Genomic DNA, 23918 nt, shown 5'->3' with positions numbered 1-23918 from the left:
TGCCGATCCCGCCCCCGCTCTCCCACGGCTTTCCTGCCTGCTCGGGTCACTCTTGGTGCGGGACCCGGGAGCCCTGTAGTACTTCCGGCGAGTGGGGGGAAAGGAGGAGGGGGTGATGGGGGAGGGGTTGCTCACATGCCAATAACATTTAACTGCGCGACTGTTAGTGATGTAGGGCGGCGGCGACCTCGTTAGGCCGCGCGGCGCATGACGCTGACGGACGACCCGTCACGTGATCCTCGCTGCGAGTGTAGCTAACGACCTCTCGATGTGTGTGTGTGTGTGTGTGTGTGTGTGTGTGTGTGTGTGTGTGTGTGGTACCTTTCGTAGAATCACTAGCACCACTTTCACTATCGTCGATACCATCCTCAAAATTACTGCTATTCATCTACTGCTGCTGCTACTACTACTACTACTACTACTACTACTACTACTACTACTACTACTACTACTACTGCTACTACTACTACTACTACTACTGCTACTACTACTACCTATACCTACAACAACCACCTTAAGTACAAAGCACCGCAAGACCGAAACACATACACACACACACACACACACACACACACACACACACACACACACACAAAGAACCATCCATTGAGTGCCACAGCTAGGACCACACCACTTCACGCCACACCACGCAGGGCCACGCCACGCCGCGTCTGTTTTCCCAGGGCGGGTAGGGAGGACGCCGCGCTGCACAAACCCTTGTGTATCGCGCCCGTGACCTGCGGCGACCTCCAGAGGGTAAGAGGAGGGGGAAATGATCTACTGGTGACCCGAAAAAGAGGGGAGGGAAGGGAAGGAAAAATGAGGAAGTAAGGATCACGGGAAATTTGCTACAGATGATGAAGTAAGCGGATGAGGAGTCTGGTGAAGGGAGGAAGGAGCGAGGGCAGGAGACAGAGAGAAGGGAAAGAATGATGAAGAGGACGGTAAGGAGAGATAGGATGAAAGGAACAGACGAAGAGCCCCCAAGAAAGGTAAAGATAAGAGTGATTTATAAGATGAGGGAAGAGATGCAAAGGAGAAGAATAAAAAAAAAAAAAAAAAGAGAGAAAATAATAAGTGATCACTAACATCCCATCACATCACGGCTTAGGAAACAGATCCAACCAGAAAACATCATTTGAAGAACATAGTGGATATGGCCAAGGCAAGTCAAGCGCTAAGCAAATAGATGGATGATTAGAGCAATAGATGAAAAAAAGAATGCGATGTGGACAGAGACCTAGACAGAGAGGGTGGAATTTTGTGGGGAGGCCTTGAATAGACGGAATGATGAGAGATGAGTGGGGAAGATTGGGGGAGATGTTAGTTTTGCGGTCATAGAAGATAATGATAATGATGATGATGATGATGATGATGGTGATGGTATGATGATCTAAGGAGATGGCGAATATAATGAAGAGCAAGCAGCTACAGTGGAAGGAGTTAACAGGGACATTGTTCATATTATATAACAAAGCTGCTGTTCATTTCATTGTAACCAATATTCCTTTAAAAACAGTAAGATCACAAGTCATCATAAACCATCCCCTAAAATAACGGATTTCTAAACATTTCAATCACAACCAGTACATTTCAACGACCGCTCGCTCTTTTGACTCACTTTCCAGGGATAAAAATTAATAAATACGTAAGTAAATCAGTGAAAATAAGAAACAACTCCCTCATAACAGTCTCCATTCTTACAATTTCCTTATCATTCTAACTTCAATTAACTTGTTACTAAAATACCTCCTCTTTTCAGATTTCCCTTTTTCATACACTTCCTTTATCATTTCACCCTCCACTTACTCCTACACAGTATATCCTCTCGCTCTCCTTTCTACTTTTTTTCCTTTTACCATACCATCCTTCACTTACTCCTACAGCGTCTCTCCTCTGCTTCTCCTTCCTCTAACACACACTGGCTTTTTTCTAGCGGCTCAATCTGTCCCTACCTGTAGTACTAATACCTCCATCTGGCCAATACATCCCTTGCTTGGCATCACTTTCTACTTTCTCACATATTCTCACCGCCTCCTGGACTTCGCCTCTTCCCTACCGCCTCCCCTCGCCCCTGGAGGCCCCACGCGCATGTCGGGACGAGTGAACGCGGAAGGAAGCTCATTTGGAGACGGGGGAGGGAAAAAAAAATATATATAAAACCTGCTGACCAACCCTCGTCTCGTCCCCATCTCTGGCCTAAGTAAATTATAAGATCTTCCGGCTATTTTCAAGAGTCTAAAAGAAGCGGATGGTAGAATGAAGAGGAAAGGAAGGAGAAGGACGGCGACGAAGATTACGAGGCGAAGGAGGAGGGAGAAGAAGGAAAAGCAGGCAGGCGAGTCAGTGAAGGAGGAGGAAGAAATGGTGATGATAGTGGAGGAGGAGGAGACGGAAGACGACAACTATAATGGTGAAGTAAAGAAAGACGAAGATAAAGAAGTGAAGGGGGAAGAAATGGTGATGGTGGAGGAGGAGGAGGAGGAAGATGGGAGAAGGGGAGGGGAAGGGGGAGGAGCGGGAGGAGGAGGAGGAGGAAGACACTGAAGATGATAATAACGATAATGATGTGAAGTGAATAAAGATTGAGACAAGGAGACGCAGAAAAAAGAGACGAAGATAAGAAATAAAAAAATAAAAAAATGATGATGAAAAAAAAAATATGATATCGAGTAAAGAGAAGAAAAGAGGCAGAAAAGAGGAAGAAGAAAAGAATAAGAAACAGGATAATTAAGACAGAAAAAAAAGAAACGAAAAGTGAGGTATATAAGACTCGAGACAACCAGACAGGTGAGAAGGAATAAAAAAAAGAAAAAAAAATGTAAAAAGGAAAGATGAGAAGATGACAAGGAGACGGAAGGGAGAAGAATATATTGAGTGGGAAGCTTGGTGATCGATAAAGATGGAATGGAGGTGAGATGAGGTGGTTAAGGCGGGAATGGGGGAGAGGAAGACGACGATAAATAAGTGGAAACATACACAGTTCAACAAGTTTATATGAAGCAAGACAGAAGATGGAGGAGAGGAGGAAAGAGACGGTGGTGGTGGTGCACGAAGGGAGAAAGGGAAAGAGAAGAGAAAGAGAGAGGGGAAGAATGAAAGAAAGAGGTGGTGAAGCACGAAGTGGAGAGAGAGAGAGAGAGAGAGAGAGAGAGAGAGAGAGAGAGAGAGAGAGAGAGAGAGAGAGAGAGAGAGAGAGAGAGAGAGAGAGAGAGAGAGAGAGAGAGAGAGAGAGCTTAAGTGAGAACAGGAGACAAAACTGAAATAAAATAGGACGAAAAAAAAGTGACCTGGAGAAATGTAAGGAGGAAGAAACAGGAAAGAACGAGGAGGGAAGAAGAAAGAGGAGGAGAAACAAGGAGGAAGAAATAGGAAAGAGTGGCTTGAAAGGAAGTAAGAGGAGAGGGAGTAAAGAGAGGGGAGAGGTGAGATGGGAGTGAGGGAGGAGAGGGACTGGGAGGCGTAAGACTGAAAGGAGGGGAAAGAGAACATGCCTAACTTCTCTCATCAATATCTTATCAGTTTCTTAAAAGGAATAAATCGTAGAAATAATGCCCTTCTTACTTAACTTTCATGGCTCCTAAACAAGGCCAAATTGAGGGTCGGCGATGCTGAGGCGCCGCCGCGGAAGCTCAAGTCGCGGTGCAGCTGATCTCCCATGTAAATTTGCCTTGAAAGAGTAAATAAACTGGCTGGAAAAGTATTGGAGGCGCCTCATCCCCTTCCTTCCCCCAGCTTCCCCTTCCTCCTCCCTCTCTCTCTTTCTCTCCCTCTATATACTTTCTTCCTTCACCTATTATCTGTTTCTAATTTTCCTCCTCCTTCACCACTTTTTTTTAACACTTTTCTTCTCCTTCGTCCATTGCGATTTTTCATTATTTTTCTTCTCCTCCATCCTTTAGTCGCCCATTTCGAACACGTTTCCTTTCTCTTCTTCCTCAGTTTCTCAATATCTTCCTTCTTCCCTTACCTATTCGTCCTCCTTCGGCAATCCTTTTCTTTCTTCTCTACTTTTTTTTTTTTCCCAGTCTGAATACCTTATCCTTCTCTTTTTCCTCCGTTTCTTTCTCTTCTACCTGTTTTCCTTCTTTCTACAGTCCTTTTGTAGCTGCGGAGCGAAGGGTCTACTTTTCAGGGTAGTAGATTTTACGCTATGTAGGTACGCGTTTTACTTTACTTGATTTTCTTAACTTCCTACACGTTATTTTCCCTTTCCCCCTAATTTTCCCCTTTCTATAGCTCTTTACTGCGTCCCACTTAACTTTCCTCACTGTAAACACGTTATCGATCTTTTTTTCCTACGTTTCTTCCTCTTTCCATCTAACTTCCCTCTTCCTGTACCTCTTTACCTCGTCCTACTTAATTTTTTCTCACTTAAGAGATGTTATTTCACTAAGGGCATTGCCGAAGCATATTCTTTTCGTGTCCCTTAAGTGTCTTGCGCCCTCAGTTACATGAAGGGTGCGCCAGGTAAACCACCCTCTTCTCTTTCTGTCCTCCCTCAGTTCTCACCCTTTTTCTGTGATTCTGTTCTCAGCAACTCATTATACTATACGAGTACCTTGACTGAGATTAGTTGTGTCAAAATGCGTGTTTAAATTCTGCCAATTGTTAGCTAGTTACTTTTTGACCGTCTATATTTGTGTTCTTCTTTTGTTATTGTTTTTGTTTTCTAAGGTTAACTGGATAAAAAGGAGTGTTATTTATTATCTGTAGTGTTCTATCTGTCCGTGTATTTTTTTTTTTTTTTTTTGCTGTATTTTTTAGACGTCTCTTCTTTTCTCTATCTATGCATATATCTCTTCTTGACAGTTCGTCTGTCTGTGTGCCTCTGTCTGTCTATATTTTTAGTTCTTCACGTGTGTAGTCTGCTGGCTGGCTGTTACTTCGTCTCCTTCCGTCACTTTCTTCCCTTTTCCTGATCGCGTATGTTGCCTAACCGTTGTCCTCAGCATTTTAAAACTTTTGGAGCTTCCGTGTATCCACCTGCTTCCACACTCCCCAATGCTCTCCTCGCCTTCTCCTCTCCTCGCCTCACTTCCCTCCCTCCGTCGGTTCTCGCTCTATTCCCTCTTGACTCTCCTCCTTTTCAGAACCTTTTGTGGTATTTTCCAAAGTTTTCAGTAGTCTTCTCAACCCTTCAGTGCTCCTTTGCTTCTCCGCCAATAATCATATTTGTGTGTGTTCTGTTTGTCTACTTATCTATCCTTCTGTCTATCTGTCGTTTTCTATGTGCCTGTCCGTCACACTCTCACTAAACTGAAGGTTAAAAGTGTGTGGTTCGCTTTGGAAAGTGCAGCATTTTTCAGAAGATCCCTAAGCCTTACTTGCTTTCATTATTCATAAGTTAAATGTCGTTCACTGCACAACTGATGGCGCTGCAGAGGAGAACTGTCCTTTGCCTGCACTGCCTTTACCACGCAGCCGCATTGAGCAGGAGAGTAAAAGGTAGGAACAACTTTTTTTAGTCAATACGGGAAACTCACTCATTCTTCCAGTTCCTCTATATCTCCCGCCAGAAATTAAGGCGTCCAATTACAGTGTCGCCCAGTGTGCATTCACGGGCGGCGAGGCAGAGACGAGCACACTGACGCAGCTCCAGGTAAGCTACTTGGTCCTGGCTAGCAAGTAATTCCCGCTTCATTCAACTGCCATGGAACTTTTGCAGAGCCTCGACCAGTTAGCCAATCAACATAGCATGTGACTCAGTCCTGCCCATCAAATTTAGTCTTTTTTTTAAACTAAATTAAATGCGCAAGGTTCAACGACAACGGCTGCTGTTGCTACTCTCTATACTAACAGGACACTGGCGCCACCCGACCCACCTGCACCCACGAGTACTCCTACCCCCAATTAGTTTCGCAGCGCGGCGGTGTTTTTCCTGACACGTAAATTTACAATTCGTTTTGTGATGTGTGGCCGCCGCCGAATGGAATCTATGCGCCGCCCAGTGTGTTGGAGGGAGGTTTGTGAGGCTTTTATTTAGATTTACCGATATATTCTTTTATTTCATCGTTTACTTTGTGATGCGATGTGATGTGTGTGACAGGAGAGAGAGAGAGAGAGAGAGAGAGAGAGAGAGAGAGAGAGAGAGAGAGAGAGAGAGAGAGAGAGAGAGAGAGAGAGAGAGAGAGATAGTCCCAAGTATGCCTCAAATCAGCCACTTATTTTTAAACAAGTTCAGCATCTAATTATTAAAAGAAACGTGACAACAAATAAATTGATGCTTTAATTAATTTATTTTTTACTTGTATGATTAATCATTTGTGTGGCATCAAGTGCTTGGGTATTTGCATCACTTTGTCGGCAGCTGCTCGGGAAAGGAGCGCCGACTTCCTGTGACGGGTGTACGAATCATCCATACAACCTTCAACTGAATTATTACTTGGGTGGGGTTTCATATTAATTTCTGTGCTCGTCAGTTTATTCGTTCGCACAGACCAGGTTTCTGTACGGATTTGTCCTAAAAATCGAACATGTTTAACGATATTTTGAAGAATATACAAAGTGAAAAGTTGGATTTCGTAGTCTCCCTCACATCTTATTTATCAAGGGAATACACGCTCAGAAAACTTCAAACTATATTGGTATTTTCTTACGATATGTTTCCGTTGGGTGGCACCAGAACGCATGACCAGCCTTGACCTCTACCCAGGTTAAGAAGGCCCTGACTACTTTATGTTCTCCATGATCCGTGAAAAGGCGTAACTCTAATCTACCTGTTCTGACTCAAGGCTTCTGATGCTATTCGGTCACTTCCTGGTGAACAAGTGGGCCTGCCTGTCTTCGTACCGGAGAGTTGCTGCGGCGATGACCAGCAAAAGGTTCACACAAATCTTGACTCATTTGGTCGTGTCGGACTCGAACCACTTGATTCATTGTTACTGTTAGGTGACTTTATCTTATTTCAGGTTATGCCAAGTGTTTGGTTTGCTTTAAGCTTTTTTTTTTTTTTTTATCCAATGAGTAGAATCAGCCAAAATTACTAGTTGGAACAAGATGGTAGTCGGGAGCTTGCTTTCCCTGTTTCAACTCCACCCGCCCACCCACCCCTCCACTGCCAGCCACCCATATACACCTGCCTTGGCCTCTCTATAGCCAACATAACACACTCATCGTTACCTTGATCAGTAGGTGAAAAGTCCTGTACACAGTGAGTCACATCCTGGGGCTTGGTGGAGGTAACCCTGCTGGCAGCATCCATCTACCTAAGGATGCGGCTCAGGCCTGTGTTGACGACAGTCACACAGTATTCTGAGTATTGGAATGCACCTACATTGATACGTAATTATGATCTAATTCACTTGAAATATTCTATGCAGTGCACTTTATTTCCTAATATAAACATTGTCATTTAGTACATTTATATTTTTGATTGATAGTCAATTAAAGATCATGATAGTTAAAAATTTGGCGTTTAAAAGCCTTTACTGACCATTGTGTTAAGTGCTCCTCGGTGTGTTACTATTGATATATTAATACATATCTGACGATGGCAAATAAACCAAAGTGTTCCGGTGGCAAATATGCAGAGCTGCATCGACACCAGAACATGAAACAGTCCATGCCATCACCGGAAGGTAGACGGAATGTGTGAAAGCAAGGAAAAAAAAATAATAAAATCCTCCAAAATGGCTACACTGGCAACTTACAAACCTGAGCCAGCCAGGACGACATGGGTGCCGCACTGACTCCTGCAGGAGGCTTGCAGGCGCATTCATCATCTCATGTCCTCAAATGATAAATCGATAACAATTCAACATTTATAACAAGAGGGCAAGCACGAGTAACATTTGGATTGTGTGGGTGAATTGTAATGACAAGCAATTTTCTTCAAAAAGAGTATATTTTCATACAATACAGACATGACCAGAACATAATTGTTATTTACATCAGAATAACCAAATAAATACACGTAACTATCAATTAATATTATCCAGAGCTATTCTCACGGTCTGTACCACCGACGTGCCCCGGCCGACGACACCCGAGGCCTTGAAGGAGGGGCCGTGCAGTAATGTGGGCCGAATAAGTAGACGAAATGCAGCTCTACTGTGTGAAGAGTAGCACTGACACTCATTTCAAATACCGAGAGCCAATGTGGAATTTCGGAAACGATAATATTTCAGATGCAACAAGTTCTTTAGTAATATCATTATTTTGTATGTTTTTCCCTGGTGGTGAGACCGCGGCGCCCCTGCCCGGCCGGCCCTCGCTGGGCGTGACGGAGCTATCCACTGAGAAACACGTGACTTCATGACCAGGTGATGGTAAACATGAGGGATGAGAGTGAATATACATGGCATGAGATGAAGCAATGGGTCACGAAAGCAAATATCTCCTCATGTTGGTGTTGTTTCACTACCTAACCTCTCTCTCTCTCTCTCTCTCTCTCTCTCTCTCTCTCTCTCTCTCTCTCTCTCTCTCTCTCTCTCGTTCGCTCCGTGATAATGGCGCTGTGATGACGTGTGGATGAAGTAAAGACCGATGAGTCGCGAAATGCAATAAAATTAAAATAACAAACAAAAATATGATATCCTATGAGAGAAAAATAACACGTATTTGTTTAGAAGAAAACGTGGAACTGCTTCATGGTTACCACTCCTGCTGGGGCACCGGAGCCACGGAGTCTCCAGGGGAGTCAGGGAAGAGGGACTGGGCTGTCCAAAGGGAATCAGGGGTTCGTGAGGGTCTGCGACCAATGAGAGGAGTCTATGAAGTGTTGGGTGGAGCAGCCGCCAGCGCCCTCCAGCCACCTGTCACTCGTCAGCATCGTCGGTGGACCATCGTGCAAAGACGGGAACAAATCATAAAACAGGAATTGGCTGGTCGAGAAGACTGTGTTGTGACGCGAGGATGACAGGCCGGCGTGGAGGTGAGGACGAAGGCGCTGCTGGAGGGGCGACGGACTGCGGGCTGTGGCGGGGAGAGGGCGTAACACCGGGAATATTATGTAGATTTTTGTACCATATCAAAACTCACACAGCGTCACCGCAATGCTTTGATGCATACATACATGCATATATATATATATATATATATATATATATATATATATATATATATATATATATATATATATATATATATATATATATATATATATATATATATATATATATATATATATAATGAGCGGAAGGGAGTCGCGTAGTGATAGTGAAGTTAATGTTAGTGGAGCTCCAAGCTGAGAGTGGGCGCGGGGATCCCGTTAGGATGGTGGACAGCGTAAAGGGACTGCAAATAAACAAAAAACAAAGGGGTGTGCAAGGCGGACAAAAAACAGAAGGGGAGGAGGTCGTTGAGGGGTTTCGAGGCCAAGCGAGGCAGGCGGAGCCCCACCCGCCGCAGCCCGCCGCTCGGGGATCACTACGGTAATGCGAGGGTCGTGGTGGCCAGACACACACCAATAATGAGACAAAAATATTCAGGGGAAATAAAGAACCATTCTCTCAGTCTCTGTTATTCACTCAGACTTTCCTCTCACTCTCTTCATTTTCCACTGTGAGAAAATATTATGTTCGAGTGTGAGTCTCTAACCTGCTAGCCACTGAGCTTTAGTTCGGCAAAGCTTAGTAGTAGTATGAATGATCTTGTCCTATACTCATTGTTTGGCCTGCGTGACACTGTGTGTGTGTGTGTGTGTGTGTGTGTGTGTGTGTGTGTGTGTGTGTGTGTGTGTGTGTGTGTGTGTGTGTGTGGGAATGCCGTGGTCTTGTGTGCTAATATGATGTACTAAAAAGTGTTAGTTATCGGGTAGCTTCTTGTGGTGTACTATTGGTGTGGATTGGACTCATGGGTGGATGCGGTGGAATGTGGTGTGAAGTGGTGTTGTGAGTCGTGAGTCTATGACTTTGTGCTGTTTGGAGGGATGGGTGGGTTTTATATGACGTGTGTGTATGTGTGTGTGTGTGTGTGTGTGTGTGTGTGTGTGTGTGTCCCCGGTGTGCCCGCGTCGTGCCCTAGTGAGAGGCAGGACGCGGCAGTGTCCGGGGCGGCGCCACACGTGGGCCTCAAGCCGCAGGTCACCACAGGCTACTAAAATGAAAACAAGAAGACACCCAGAGAAAACAAAGCACCATAATATTTCCGTGACACCGGCCGTTTCTGGCGGCCGCTGGAAACTGCCTTAAACAGAGTTCACTTTATTTGTTTTTATTATCCGTAACCAGTTAGTTCCTCAGGTCCTGTTGAGGCCGTCACGTCACCGGTCGCGAGGCAGGACACGCGCTGCCACTGTGGAGGTCCGAGGCTCACTGTCCAAGCCCCTCACCTTGCTTGCCTCCACATGACCTCGCCTCATATGCAGGTTTCAACCGCCTCGGGGTATCTAAAAACTGAGCGTTGCCGAGCCTCCGTGTCGTCCTCACACCTCACTTTTCAGAGAACCAAGATGGTTTACACGCATACGCGCACACGTACACATGCACCCGCAAACAGCTGGTGTCGGTCCGCTCTTTGGTATACGCTCTACTATCAAGTAGCTTTACGGACTATATACACGTGCAGCACACACACGGTCACTGCCGACCTTCACGCAGCGCGGGTCCGGGTTTTGTGCACGTCTGGAGGCTTCCCGCGTCATGTTTGCACTCATGGCGTTAGTCTGGGCGGGTCGGCGCTCCCGGTGGCTCGCCGGCCCAGGGGAATCCCGGGGTTCTGTGACACTTTTTTTTTTTTTGTTTTTTTTAATTGACCTGAGGTTAGCCTGTGGGGCGTCCGCTACTCCTGTCTACTCCTGGAGAAACACTTGGCACCGACGGCCCCCGAGGGGTTAGTGTGTGTCACGGGGGCCGGCGGGGGGAGGGGGCTAGAGTGGACTGGAGGAGCAGACGGAACCGCCGCTAAGGGCGTTTACGGCCACTAGGTGGGTGTGCAGGTGTCCTGAGGCGGACGCGGGGGCCCGCCCTCATTTATCAGCCATTTTAAGTGGATCTGGTAAGTCCGGACGACGGTCGAGCCCATTAACCATTTTTTCGATTGATTTCAGCTCGGAGGCGACGGAAGCGGCGTGGGCGGCAGAGACGGAGTGGGCGGCGGTGCGACGCACACCCTCCTCCAGCCGTGATCCCGCCTTGGGACTCACCGCTTGGAATGCTGAGGAGCCTCCCAGGGTCGTCTCGCCGAGCAGGGAGGATGAGAGTGTGGGCGTGAGGCAGGACGACGACAGTGATGATGACAATGATGAGGACAACATGGAGGAGAGAGAAGCAGCGGTGGAGGAGGCCAAGTAGGGAGTGAAGCGAGGCGGTTTGAGGCGATCAGGCAGGAGGGGGGAGGGGGCGGCGGGCGAGGAGGATGTAGGCGGCGCGGCGCTGAGGGAGCTGGTGCCGCCACACCCGCTGCCGCCCGCTGAGGACACCGCCAGCCCCGCCAGTCCTTGGTAGGTGTGGGATCCCAGAAGGTGGTGACCTGCGCCCGCCAGCAAGTTGTGGGCGAGGAGAAGGTTGTGGGCTACAGGCAGCGAGGTGGGAGGGGAGAGCGGCGAGGACCCATGTGGTGGCGCCCCCGAGCCAGACCCAAGCAGCGGCAGCGGAAGGGAGGGCGGGCTCAGTCCCGTGCCCGAGGAGCCAGGCAACATGAGGCCGTGCAGCCCCGCCAGGCTTTGCGCCGCTCCAGGATACAGGCCGTGGGGATACAGGTAGGGCAGCAGGTGCGGCGGCTGGAAGGGCGGACCAACGCTAATATTGGGAGTGGGATCAGATCCGCCAGAACCTGAAGGCTCCTCTTTCTCCGGCGCCACCTTCTTCAGCACCGAGAGGGAGTTTGGATCGTCCATATCGGAATCTAGATCGCTCTTTCCTCTTGACGGAGTCTCGACCGGATTCATCGGCGGCATTGTTGTTGGTCTCCTCGCCCGACACATCTGAGTCCATCAACTCTGGAGAGGGAAATAAAAAAAAATTCACACGTCATGGCGGAAACATAAACATTGTACATAAAACAAATAAACCATCAACACCAACACGCCCTGAAGCTTGCCGGGGAACAGTACTCACCGTGAGCCGCGTCGCTGTGAGAGTCCGTCGTCCCCACCACGTCCAGGCGCTCGTCATCGTCGTCGTCGTCTTTATGATTCTCGGAGTCCATGGGCGCGGCGTTGTCCGGATAGTTGCGGATGTTCGGCAGCGCGATCTGATGGTCGATTTTCTGCTCGTCCGAGGTCCGGCTCATCACCACATTCCTGTAGAAAGTAGAACTGCAAAATTAAGTCCAAATCTGTATTGGTATATTGCAAATTTGCGTAACAAAAACCCTCCTACTCTGTCTGTCACGCCACTACCACCTCTATGGAGACACTAACACACATGACACAGAAAATGGTAGTCGGCAATTTTCTCCTATCTTTAGGCTATCTTTTTGCTTCTGATCTTTCCTTCCTTACTTCCTCCTTATTCTTCCCAGCCCTGCGTCCCACCCTGCCTCGCACTTCCCCAGCCTTCCTCATTATCACCTCCCTGGCCGCCTCGCTCACCCGCACTGAACACTTTCATTCCATTTCCGGCTCTCGCAGTGTTCCCTCCACGGCCATTACCTCAGGCCAGGTGTGAGATGTGCCGCCTCTGATCCTCAGGTAACTAGCGACCGCCCAGGTAAAGGAGAACCCCGTCAGCAGATACAAGTAAGATTGAGCTATAAACCCTCACGCGCCGACTGAAGCAAAAGACCCCAGCAGGCGGTTCCTCGGGCCGCGCACACAATAGCGTCCCCACTCACCGTGCAGGACTTAGGCGCTTCCCAAAAGTGTGAAGTCCGGGCTACCTATCATGAGCGGCCAGGTGTTCGGGGACTTGTTAGGAGAAGTGAAGTGAAGTAAGGAACGCTAATTACCCCGCTGACGAAGATAATTAAAAAAAAAAAAAAATAGAAAAAAAATATGACATTCATTTAGTTATTCCCACCATAAACATTCAAAAATCCTTTATCAAAAATCTAGCTATGTGAAAACGAAATATGAAGGAAGGACAGACAGACAGATGGACGGAAGGTGGAGAGGGAGAGAGAGAGAGAGAGTGAAAAGAGGGAAAGGAGGGAAATCTAAGAGGCTGCGTGTCACAAATCACTAGTGTCATTCATAACGAAATTACGTAAAAGACTGACGTAAACAAAACAACAACGTATCGGACTCATTGGTCAGAAAAAACTGTGCAGGTCAGAGAGAGAGAGAGAGAGAGAGAGAGAGAGAGAGAGAGAGAGAGAGAGAGAGAGAGAGAGAGAGAGAGAGAGAGACTGATCAATATTAATGCCATCTTGCTTTACCAGGATGGCGTTGTCCTTAATCTCAGTATGGAAAGCCAGTCATTATTTTTGAGTGCTTGAGATTAGCTAAGAAAGGACAAGGCTTTAGGGTAATGTGGAAGAAGGGGAGGAGAAAGGGAGGGCGGTTACTAGGTTAGCGGAGCAAGGAGGAGGAGGAGGAGGAGGAGGAGGAGGAGGAGGAGGAGGAGGAGGAGGAGGAGGAGGAGGAGGAGGAGATCTGAATTAACTCCATGATACTGAAAGCTTCATTTTCTCTGTGCAAAATTTCCTCGTAAATAAGACATGATTTACTCTATATGAAGGTGAACGACGGAGGGTGAGGACGAGGGGGAGGAGGAGAAGGAGGAGGAGAGGAAGATGGACGGGTGTGGCGGAGAAGGGCACTGAGAAGAATTAGGATGAAGGCGCCTGGAGGTAACAAGTTGGTCGTAACTCAGACGGGGTATACTCTGGTTAGGTATCTTGGTCATCAGGTCTCATACCCGCCAAACACAGCAACCAGCCCGCCTCTTTCTCAGTGACATGGGAAGCGAAAAGACACAGCTGTAAGGATGGTGAGAATTTGGTGCAAGGGTAATATGGGAGGCGAGGAGAAGTAAGAGCGGGAGTGATATGGGTAGTGAGGGCACGTGGCAGGAAGACTGACATGGGTAGCGAGACAGTTGGCAAAGGATAAAAGGGGCGGTAACATAATTGTAGCCTGGCAAGCACTGGGATATGACGGCGGCCGGACATGAGATAAGAGATGTGATGTAGAGTAGGTTACGTTAATTTTTATTTATTTATTTATTTATTTATTATATTATAATTTTTTTTTGTGTGCGTTTGTGTGTGTGCGTTTGTGTCCGATAATGTTTCGCTCATCATACTCATGTTATTGTTGTTGTTGTTTTCTTTTCCTGTCTCCTTAAAAAAACTATCAGTAATTCAGTTTTTTGTTATTTTTACTGTATTTTCTTCCCATATTCTCCTTGTTCTGTTGCTCGGTTCTCTCAAAAAAAAAAAAAAATCATAACTTAAATTTTGTTATTTTTAACTATATTTTGTTCTCAGGTATGATTCGTGTTGTTCTTCGGTTCTGTTATTTCACAGGTATTCATTATCCTCCACCGTAGCGTTCCCTGTGAGCCGCCATTTTGACAACATGTGACACCCAGTGCTTGTCCAGGGTCGATATTTGCTTCTGCAGGTGACGGGTTTCCTATTTTTATTATCTTCAACCAAAAGGTAAAAGCATTCTTTGATCTATAATACCAGTCTCTCTCTCTCTCTCTCTCTCTCTCTCTCTCTCTCTCTCTCTCTCTCTCTCTCTCTCTCTCTCTCTCTCTCTCTCTCTCTCTCTCTCTCTTTCACGCACCTTCAAATTGTAAAGGAGTGCAGAGAAATAGCTTCTGACGATTCGAAACAATATTGAATGCTGAGTCCTGATGCCAATTTTGGGAAAGGAAGTTACACGGGAAGGAGGAAGGAAGACGGGGAGGGAGAACAGATAGAATGGAGGCAGAGGAACACACACTTACACACACACACACACACACACACACACACACACACACACACACACACACACACACACACGCACGCACCCTTTGGAGCCTGGGTAATCCACAAAGGGGTGCTGGTGCCGCTACTGCTGCGGTAACTAATGGTAATCCCTTAATACTGGTGTTGGCCCTGACCAGCACAATGCCTCAGCGGGGAGTGCGGCGGCGGGGCGCGAGGAGGGACGGAGGAGGGCTGAGAGGAAGGAGAGCAAAGGGAGGGAGGGGGAAGATGCGAGCACGAAGAGGAGGAGGAGGAGGAGGAGGGAGATGTAACTACAAAGGTCGGCTCTTTTCTCTCCACGTCTCACTTGAGCTTCAAGGGTGACCATTACCATGTATTACACTTATTTATATTTTTACCAGTAATCTCAATAGGTCACACTAGAGGGGTGATTGTCCTTCAGACCAGTGCTTGGGAGGGGCGGCGAGGGGAGGCTGGCGGCACCATGCGGGGAGGGCGGGGTGTGAATGTGGTGGGAATGGTGTAGTGGCTGGCATACTCGTATCATGTACAGGAAGGGGAAATGGTACTGTGCACGGAGGGATGGTGTGGCATTTTGAAAGAGAGAGGGATTGCTGTGTAGTGACTAAGTGACTGACTATGATTCATGCGCCACAACAACGGGGGTCATATGGCGTCACATAGCGCTAGGAGCTGGAGGGAAGTACTGCCTTTTGAGAAAGTAGAAGTGTATGGAAACGCTGGTAAGGCTGGGAGGCGATCGATAGTGTTCTTGATATGAACAAAGAAGTATGGCAGAACAGTTTTACTCAGATAGAGAAGAAGAGTAACCAGTATTCAACAAGCAGCGAGGAACAAACAATCAGAGCATAAATCATGGAAAAGTTAAGGAAAGATATTAAAGAAGACATACATATATAAACTACGTCACAAAACCGCAAAGAAATTTAACGACAGAAAAAAAATACCCCTTTACAGACAACATGGGCCATTTATGCAGGGTGAAGACATAAACAGCAACCAAAGTGGACAGGTTATTATGAAACAGGAAGACGAAGGTGTAACATTATGTGCAGACCAGCGGAGCACGAAAAATTGCTAGTGAAGACAAGGAGAAGATCTGCTACTCGCATGTTAAGAGAGAGGACAACTCGCTTCTTCGTCCACGCGAGGGAATCAATCAACAACTGAATTAGATCCTACAAAAACAGGAAAAAATGTGCTTATGGAAAGGGTATAAAAAGAAACAGCCAAATAGAAAGGAGAATAACAACTGGAAATTAGACAAAACTGCATGTATATATTTATTTTCCGTCCTCTTTTCTCTTCCTTCTCCTCCCTCTTCCACCTCCTTCCTTCATCCTCCTAAAGGCAATCTTCTTCGTCACCTTCTTGCCAAATTCAGGAAATGATGCATTTTACACGGGAAATGAGAGGCGAGGGCCAACACCTCCTGCGGTTCCTTGTCCTACTTTGCCTCCTTCACACCGCAACGGGAAGACGAGGAGGAGAAGGGAGGAGAAGCAGAGGAGAGAAGAGAGGAGAGAAGTTTGTGAGAGGAGGAATAGATCATAACGAAAGAATACATTTGTTGGGCGTTGGATTAAAACATCTTGGGTTACATCTGTGTTAGTAAAAGTGTGTAAAAAAGCTTTATGTTTGTCAGTCACGCAGGCTGCACTTTTATGTGAACACCGAGCGATCACATTATGCATAGAAAAAATAGCGTATTTCCACACGTGTATTGACATTGGCGGCGGTTTTTTTAGATTTTCTTTTGTGCAGGAAAGGAGGACAGCCACCACGGTGTCTGATCCCTTAAACATGTGTCAGCTGGATGTAAAAAAAAATATTATATAAGGTGTGACCGTGTTCTCGTTGCATGATGTGGGGTGATTTGAGGGCGGCGTGAGGTTGTCAGGCTGTCTGTCCGTGACTCAGGCCATCGCGACGCTGCCTCCTCTCCCTCCCTCCCTCTCCCCTTCTCACACACTTGACAAGATGAAAAGAGGACCTCCTGCTTTACACACACACACACACACACACACACACACACACACACACACACACACACACACACACACACACACGAGTTGGTTAAAAAGAGCTAGACAACTTGAACTTAACTCAGAAAAAAATTTCCTGTATACTATAACTAGTTAAATATAACTAGATAAGACACTCTCTCTCTCTCTCTCTCTCTCTCTCTCTCTCTCTCTCTCTCTCTCTCTCTCTCTCTCTCTCTCTCTCTCTCTCTCTTATGAAACTAGATGAAAATAAATACTCAGACACACTCAGCTCTACTAGTACTTGCTATGCTCGGAGACAAAGCTCAAGCGCCACTTACTTCTTCTCCCGCTTGCCAGCACCAGTGTCACGGAAGCCCTTGGCGAAGGGGTTGTTGTCGATCTTCAGCTGCGTGATCTGTAGGAGAGCAGAGGCGAGGTCGCGGTGAGAAAATGAACCAGCAAACAGTAACATTAAAGACATAGCAAGAGAATGATATAATAAAGAGAGCTAAAATTACTTGAGTGACCAATCTTGACAGCATCATCAATATTAGCACAGGTTGACTAAGTGATTGATTGATTTAATACGTTATAACAATGGGTGATGTGACGCTGCAAATAAAGAGTCAAAATAGTCATATAACTGTCTGTTAAAAAAGTGAGATAAAATAAGCATTGCGTTAAGGAATATTTATCGTATCTTACCACTAAAAGGACTTCCGGCATTTTTTTTTTATCACATTCAAGCTCTTTGCTATAAAAGATTAAGTTCTTTGTCCACGCTGCCTTCATTACCTTGCTCATTCTGTCCTGTCTCCTTAACACACTACAGGCATCCCCTCAGCCTATCTTCACCATTCACCATTTATATACTTTAATCTTTCCCTAAGTACACTCTCCTGACCCCAGCGTGCAATAGACCATCTCCAACATTATATAAGAACGCAACACAATAAACAAACAAACAATAAAGAAAACCATCACGGTGTTGGCTGGACGTGAGTGGAAATTATCAATCGTTCTCGTAGATTGGAGGGGAAAAAAATTAATTCCTCTCTTGAGTTTTGTCGCCAAGTCGTTACCAAATTATGGGAAAAAATATCTGGCAGGTTTTCCTTCTTTGGGCGGCCGAGGAGGAGTAGGGGGAGGGAAGAGCTGGAGGGAATCACGTCTCCTCAATCTCCACCTCCTTCTCTTCCTCCTCCTCCTCCACCTCCTCCACCCTGGTGCTAAGATGAACTGGGAAATGGTGAGGAAGAGAAGAGAGAGAAGCGGGTAAGAAGGAGAGAGGGGGAGGGGGTGATGGAGGGCGTCTTCCTTCGACTTGGGTTCCTGAGAGAGGGAAGGAAGAAGAAAGGGACAGAGAGAGAGAGAGAGAGAGAGAGAGAGAGAGAGAGAGAGAGAGAGAGAGAGAGAGAGGGAGAGGGAGGGAGAGAGGGGGAGGGAGGGGATGCGCGGCGCGGGTGTCTGAGTCATGCTGTACGTTATCAATTATTTTACTTTTCTGCATTCATTGGCAATTTTTATCTTGTATGTCTCTTTTATTTTAATTATACATTTAGATTCTCGTATTTTTTTTTAGTTTATCCCTCCAACACCTACAAGTCTCTCTCTCTCTCTCTCTCTCTCTCTCTCTCTCTCTCTCTCTCTCTCTCTCTCTCTCTCTCTCTCTCTCTCTCTCTCTCTCTCTCTCTCTCTCTCTCTCTCTCTCAGAAAGGTATCCGCCAAAATACGAAATCCACTTCTGAGCACCACTTGCATAACAAGGTTTAGGGGGAGAACACGTCGAAAGGACTACGAGGTTTGTGTGTTCTGTGCAACTCCCTCTCTCTCTCTCTCTCTCTCTCTCTCTCTTGTGTCCTCTCCCCTCCCATCCTCATCCTCCTCTTCCTCCTTCCGCTGTTCTTACTTAATATTCAGCGAGAAGAAAGATGATGAAATGACTGTAAAATACCGTGCGCGGGCGGCTGTAATTGAATCATAACATTAGAGGTCGGGCGTCGCTCATATGTCAACACTGGCCCTCACTGTCCCTGCGCCCCGCCCGGCAGCGACTTCGGCGGCCCTACGGTGGCAGTCGAGCGCAATTTCCCTGCCAATTTAATGAGACAACGAGGAAAAATGCGATAGAGAGACGAAGAGATCAAGTGTTGCTCTAGTTTGTGTGGTTATGCGTCTATGGGGAGTGATGTTGGGTGAGTGGGAGGGACAGGAAGAGGTGGGGGAGTGTAGAGTCGGGCGAAGTTTCGAACGTGGACAATTGGATAAAGAAGGCGTCTCGGCGATCATTTCCACCAAGTGTCAGGGAGGTGCTGGCCCTACCCCGCCCCACACCCCCCGCCTCCCTTGATTGTGGTCCTGCCTCAGTCCTCCCTGCCACCCCTGACCCCTGCTGTCCTCCGTCCCGCCCCCATCCCTGCTTCCTGCTTCCTCCTCCCCATACATACTCGTACACTATGCGCACAAACACAAAACTCAATGAAACAATGAAACTGTGACAATGTATTAAAGATTTTCCTACACCAATAAAAGTTTACCGTTCGTTTCCTTTGTTCTCACTCCCTCCCTGACTAGATCTCCCTCACTGTCCTCCCTCTCACTCCCCAGCACCGCACGTCCCCACCTACCCCGCCCCTTTCCTCCCGCACGTCGCCGCCCACGAGGGGAAGTGGCGGTGGCGTCTGCGGCTTCACACTGTCACCGACATATGCACGTCGTCCTTCACTGGCGGTGACGATCAATGCACACCAAGTAATTTCATAAAAAAAAAAAGTGACTTTTCTTCTTCTTTTTCTTTCTGCTTCTCACATTCGTGCTACCAATGCCTCTACCTGCCGCCTCGCCACCACTGCCGTGCGTGTTGTGTGCAGCACTCACACCTAAAGACCGGCTCATTTTCATTCCATGGCCTTGCCTTCGCTATGAACACACCTCCAGGTGTTGGCTTGATGCATTTCATGACATAAAGGGAGTCTAACATCAGTAGTTATTTCCTATTTTTGGCTTTTAGTTCGTAGAATTTCACCAGTAATATTAAAGGAGTTATATCCGTTCCTTTCTTGTACACTCATTACCACTTGCAGCAACGTTACTTCTCTGACAAATTATGCAATTACCTAATTCCATCTATTACGATTAGGTGTAAAAAGAGAGAACGGAAAGTGTTCTCACTGCCAGTGGATATGATTGATCCGCTAGTTATGAATGTTGCTGAAAACACACACACACACACACACACACACACACACACACACACACACACACACACACACACACACACACACACACACACACACACACGCACACACACAGTAAAGAACGGACGGGACAGGGCACAGGAGCGCACTCACCTTCTCATTCTGATAGGCGGTGACGGCTAGGAACTCAGTCTCCTTGAACACGTAGGTCCTGAAGGTGGAGTAGGGCAGCTTGAGGATGTCGTTGGCTCTCACCAGGTGGAAGCGTGGCTGGTACTTGTGCATGGAGTTGAGGATCGTCTGCGGGGAGAAAAGAGAGAAGAAAGGTTAGGTTAGACTGAAGCCGAGTTATTAATAGAAGAAAGGGACGTGACACAGTTAGAAGTTTATTTGACAGCAATTATAACGATTACATAATATCTTAATGACTAAATGATGGACAAACAGAGAGTGAGAGGGAGGGAGGGCGGGAGGGAGAGATGAAAGATACGTTACGATTACTATGATGACAAGAATGAGTGACGGTGCGATGAGGAATGACGCAACGATAAGTGATAACGTGCCACTCAGTGAATGCTCAGTGAATACTCCAGTGGAATACTTCGCGGAATGCTATCAGCGGGACGCCAACGAGGTGGTCATTACACGTAGCAATGAAAGGTTAACGGCATGAAAACCGCATGATTTCAGAGTGGCGGGAAGGACGGAAATAGAAAGAAATAGATAATAAAAACGACATAACTGCAGAGAGAGAGAGAGAGAGAGAGAGAGAGAGAGAGAGAGAGAGAGAGAGAATCTACAGCTTAGTCCAGTGAATAGAAGATAAGGTTGTGGTTGGCGTCAAGGGGAAGGAGACGAGGGTAAGGCACGGAGGAAGGACCACCAAGACCACCCGGACCTTCTGATCGCGGACCACCAAGGTCACCAAAGTCCCGACGCGACGCCTCGAGACCACTTCAGACCGTGTAGACCGTCAACGGGAGCCACCACTCTGCGTCACGGAGGGCCACCCCAGACTAAAGAGAGAGGGAGAGTGCCAATATTCTCTCTCTCTCTCTCTCTCTCTCTCTCTCTCTGCTCTGTTTTTTTACTATCTGTCTGTCAGTATATCTATTTATCTATATATATGTGAGTGTGTCTGTCTGTCTATCCTTCCGTCTTAGTTTCATTCATTCATTCGGTCAGTCAGTCAGTCAGTCTCTCTCTCTCTCTCTCTCTCTCTCTCTCTCTCTCTCTCTCTCTCTCTCTCTCTCTCTCTCTCTCTGTCCCCTTCTCCCTTTACACTCCAGCGCTAAAGACGTGCCAAGTCCCGGAAGAAAGAATCTCGACAAAGGAGAGACAGAAGTCATTTATCTTACAAATTAGAGAGCGAGAGAGCCCAACCTTACAAGCCTGAACCGCCTTGCCTTGTCAAACACCGCAGGCGAAACTACAAGGCGAACACGCAAGCAGGTCCACTATGGCTCCTCGCTCCTCCTTGCCCTGAATACTGACTCCTACTCTCCCCGCTGTCCTAGCTCGCCCTGATTACTATTTTCCTACGTAAGACTTAGGCGGAGGAAGGTAAATGTAAAAAGAAACGGAGAGGGAGAGGGAGGAAGGGAGAAAGACCGTGACACACTTGATGTAAATATTTAAGTTCGTCCCTTGGTCCAAATATGCCTTGGTGTAATAACGGAGGAGGAGGAGGAGGAGGAGGAGGAGGAGGAGGAGGAGGAGGAGGAGGAGGAGGAGGAGAATAATAAGAAGAAAAAAGAAACTGAAGAAGAAGAAGAAGAAGAAGAAGAAGAAGAAGAAGAAAAAGAAGAAGAAGGAGAAAGAGGATCTACAGCAAGGAAGAAATGGAGGAGGAGGAGGAGGAGGAGGAGGAGAACGAAATGAGAAAAGAAAGGCGAAGAGGATGAAGAGAGACAGAAAGAGAGAGAGAAAAAAAATGCGAAACTGGGGGATCTGGAGCATGAAAAAATGAAGCGGAAAAAAGAGAATTAAACAAGCAAAGAAAGGAGAACATGAAGAAGAAGAAAAAGAAGAAGAAATAAGCGAGAAAGAAAGAAACTGGAGGAGATAAACACGGCAAAAATAGAGGAGAACCAGACGAAGAGGAGGAGAAGGAGGAGGAGTAAGATAAGGTTTGAGGAAAGCGTAGAAGGAGGAGAGGGAGGAATGAAAAGAAACTTAAGAAGAATAGGGATAAGAAGAGGGCAAGGGCGGGGTGGCAGCGGCCGGCACTTGGCACTGATGGACCTCAATAGGCACCCAGCTACTGTTGGCGGCCCTCCCCTGTGGTCCGCGGCGCCTCCCTCAGCCAACCTCGCCTCTCTATTCCTCTCCCTCTCTTTCATTGTGGCTGACATCTCTTTCCCTCCACGTCTCCTTCTCCTTCCTATGTCTGTTTGTCTGTGTGTTTGGATATTTGTCCTTTTTATACCTCTCTTTAACAGTTTGTTTGTCTGTCTATTTTGCTTTTGTTTTTGTGTTTATGTCAGTGTCTGTTCATGTGTTATTTGTCTGACTCTCTCTATTTATCTTTCATGTTGCTTGTTTATTTGTTCATTTTTTTTTTTTTAGTTTGTATGTCACTCCGTCTGTCTGTTTGTCTGCTTCCTTGTCTATTTGCTGGTCTTTATCTCTTTATATAGTTGTCAGTTGGTCAATCTCTCTCTCTCTCTCTCTCTCTCTCTCTCTCTCTCTCTCTCTCGTTTATGTCTGAATCTGCAGCATTTCTCTCCTTGCACACGTTATCAATCCAGCAACACAAGCGCTCCCCTTCCATCACATCACAACGCTTCTCTTCCCGCAAAGCGTCTCTACGTAGAATTAATCTTGACCTTAATCATCCCTTATAATTTCGGTTTTAAAATTGACGTTTAAGTCTGTCATTTATAGAAGTGCTGAGGAACTTCAATTTCTTTTTTTCCCTTTCTACATATATATATTTTTAAAAGTGAATATATATTATCCTCGCTTGTTTTGTGTACGTGTGTGTGTGTGTGTGTGTGTGTGTGTGTGTTTATATTCATGCATGCCCGTTTATCTGGCTGTCTGTCATCCTCCATTGCTACTCTTATCACCGTGTGGCTGTTTGTTATCGCCGTCATCATCTCTCCTTGCCTCCTCTCTCCCTGCCGCGGTCCTCACAAGTGGAGTCTAAATTTACAACAGCCTCACATGCGTCCATTCTTATCTCCTTCTCTTCATGCTACGTTCGCTTCGCTCTCATTTCCCGACAACGAATGGAGAGAGAGAGAGAGAGAGAGAGAGAGAGAGAGAGAGAGAGAGAGAGAGAGAGAGAGAGAGAGTTTAGTATGACAATGACCATCAACCACCCGACGCCCTCCAAGGCACCACTGCTTCTCGGCTTGCGCTTTGATCTCATCTTCATCAATCGACACAGCTATTTTTAAGCCTTCCCTCAGCTCTCTCTCTCTCTCTCTCTCTCTCTCTCTCTCTCTCTCTCTCTCTCTCTCTCTCTCTCTCTCTGATGTATTCTGCAAACTTCTTATTTCATACGTTTAACTACTTTTCTATTTTAATTATTTTTTTCTTCACTACTTCTCTCCGCCTGTTCCTCGTTCTCCACTTTCTCATTCCAACTACAATAACCATTATTATTAAATTATACAAGTTTCTAAGCATTGCAGCTATTGTGGCATGTAGCTCTCGTATGCCCCCGCCAAAGCAAAGCAGTTCAATGAGTTCCATCCCCTGCCTCCCCTGCTCTCCTCGCTACAACCCACACAGTGCGCAACCCAAGGCTTTTCATGCTGTAATTGACTGTAATCACCTGTCGTTATTATCGGCGCACATACGTAAGTGCTTCAACACGATCCACGCATCAGTATATTATTTTTCCAGTGCAGGGAATAAATACATTGTGGTGTATATACTGTACTGTGATTTGTTGTCTTCTGGTGTGTTCGTATAATGTATGTAGGTTTTAGAGGCA

At 46.6% G+C, this 23918-nt stretch overlaps 1 protein-coding gene across 1 annotated transcript in view; it reads right to left on the bottom strand.

Moving 5' to 3' along the window:
* Positions 1-10772: 10772 nt before the first annotated feature.
* LOC135107708 (optomotor-blind protein-like) overlaps positions 10773-23918 on the bottom strand; it is a 169569-nt gene continuing 156423 nt past the window's right edge. The window contains 5 exon segments of the mRNA XM_064017894.1: positions 10773-11800; positions 11802-11881; positions 12000-12199; positions 17114-17190; positions 20126-20272. Of these exon segments, the coding sequence (XP_063873964.1) occupies positions 10910-11800; positions 11802-11881; positions 12000-12199; positions 17114-17190; positions 20126-20272 (1395 nt within the window). The 3' untranslated portion in view covers positions 10773-10909.

This window comes from Scylla paramamosain, chromosome 15 (assembly GCF_035594125.1).
Source record: "Scylla paramamosain isolate STU-SP2022 chromosome 15, ASM3559412v1, whole genome shotgun sequence".
Classification (NCBI taxonomy): domain Eukaryota; kingdom Metazoa; phylum Arthropoda; class Malacostraca; order Decapoda; family Portunidae; genus Scylla; species Scylla paramamosain.
This window is presented reverse-complemented; position numbering and strand designations above follow the sequence as displayed.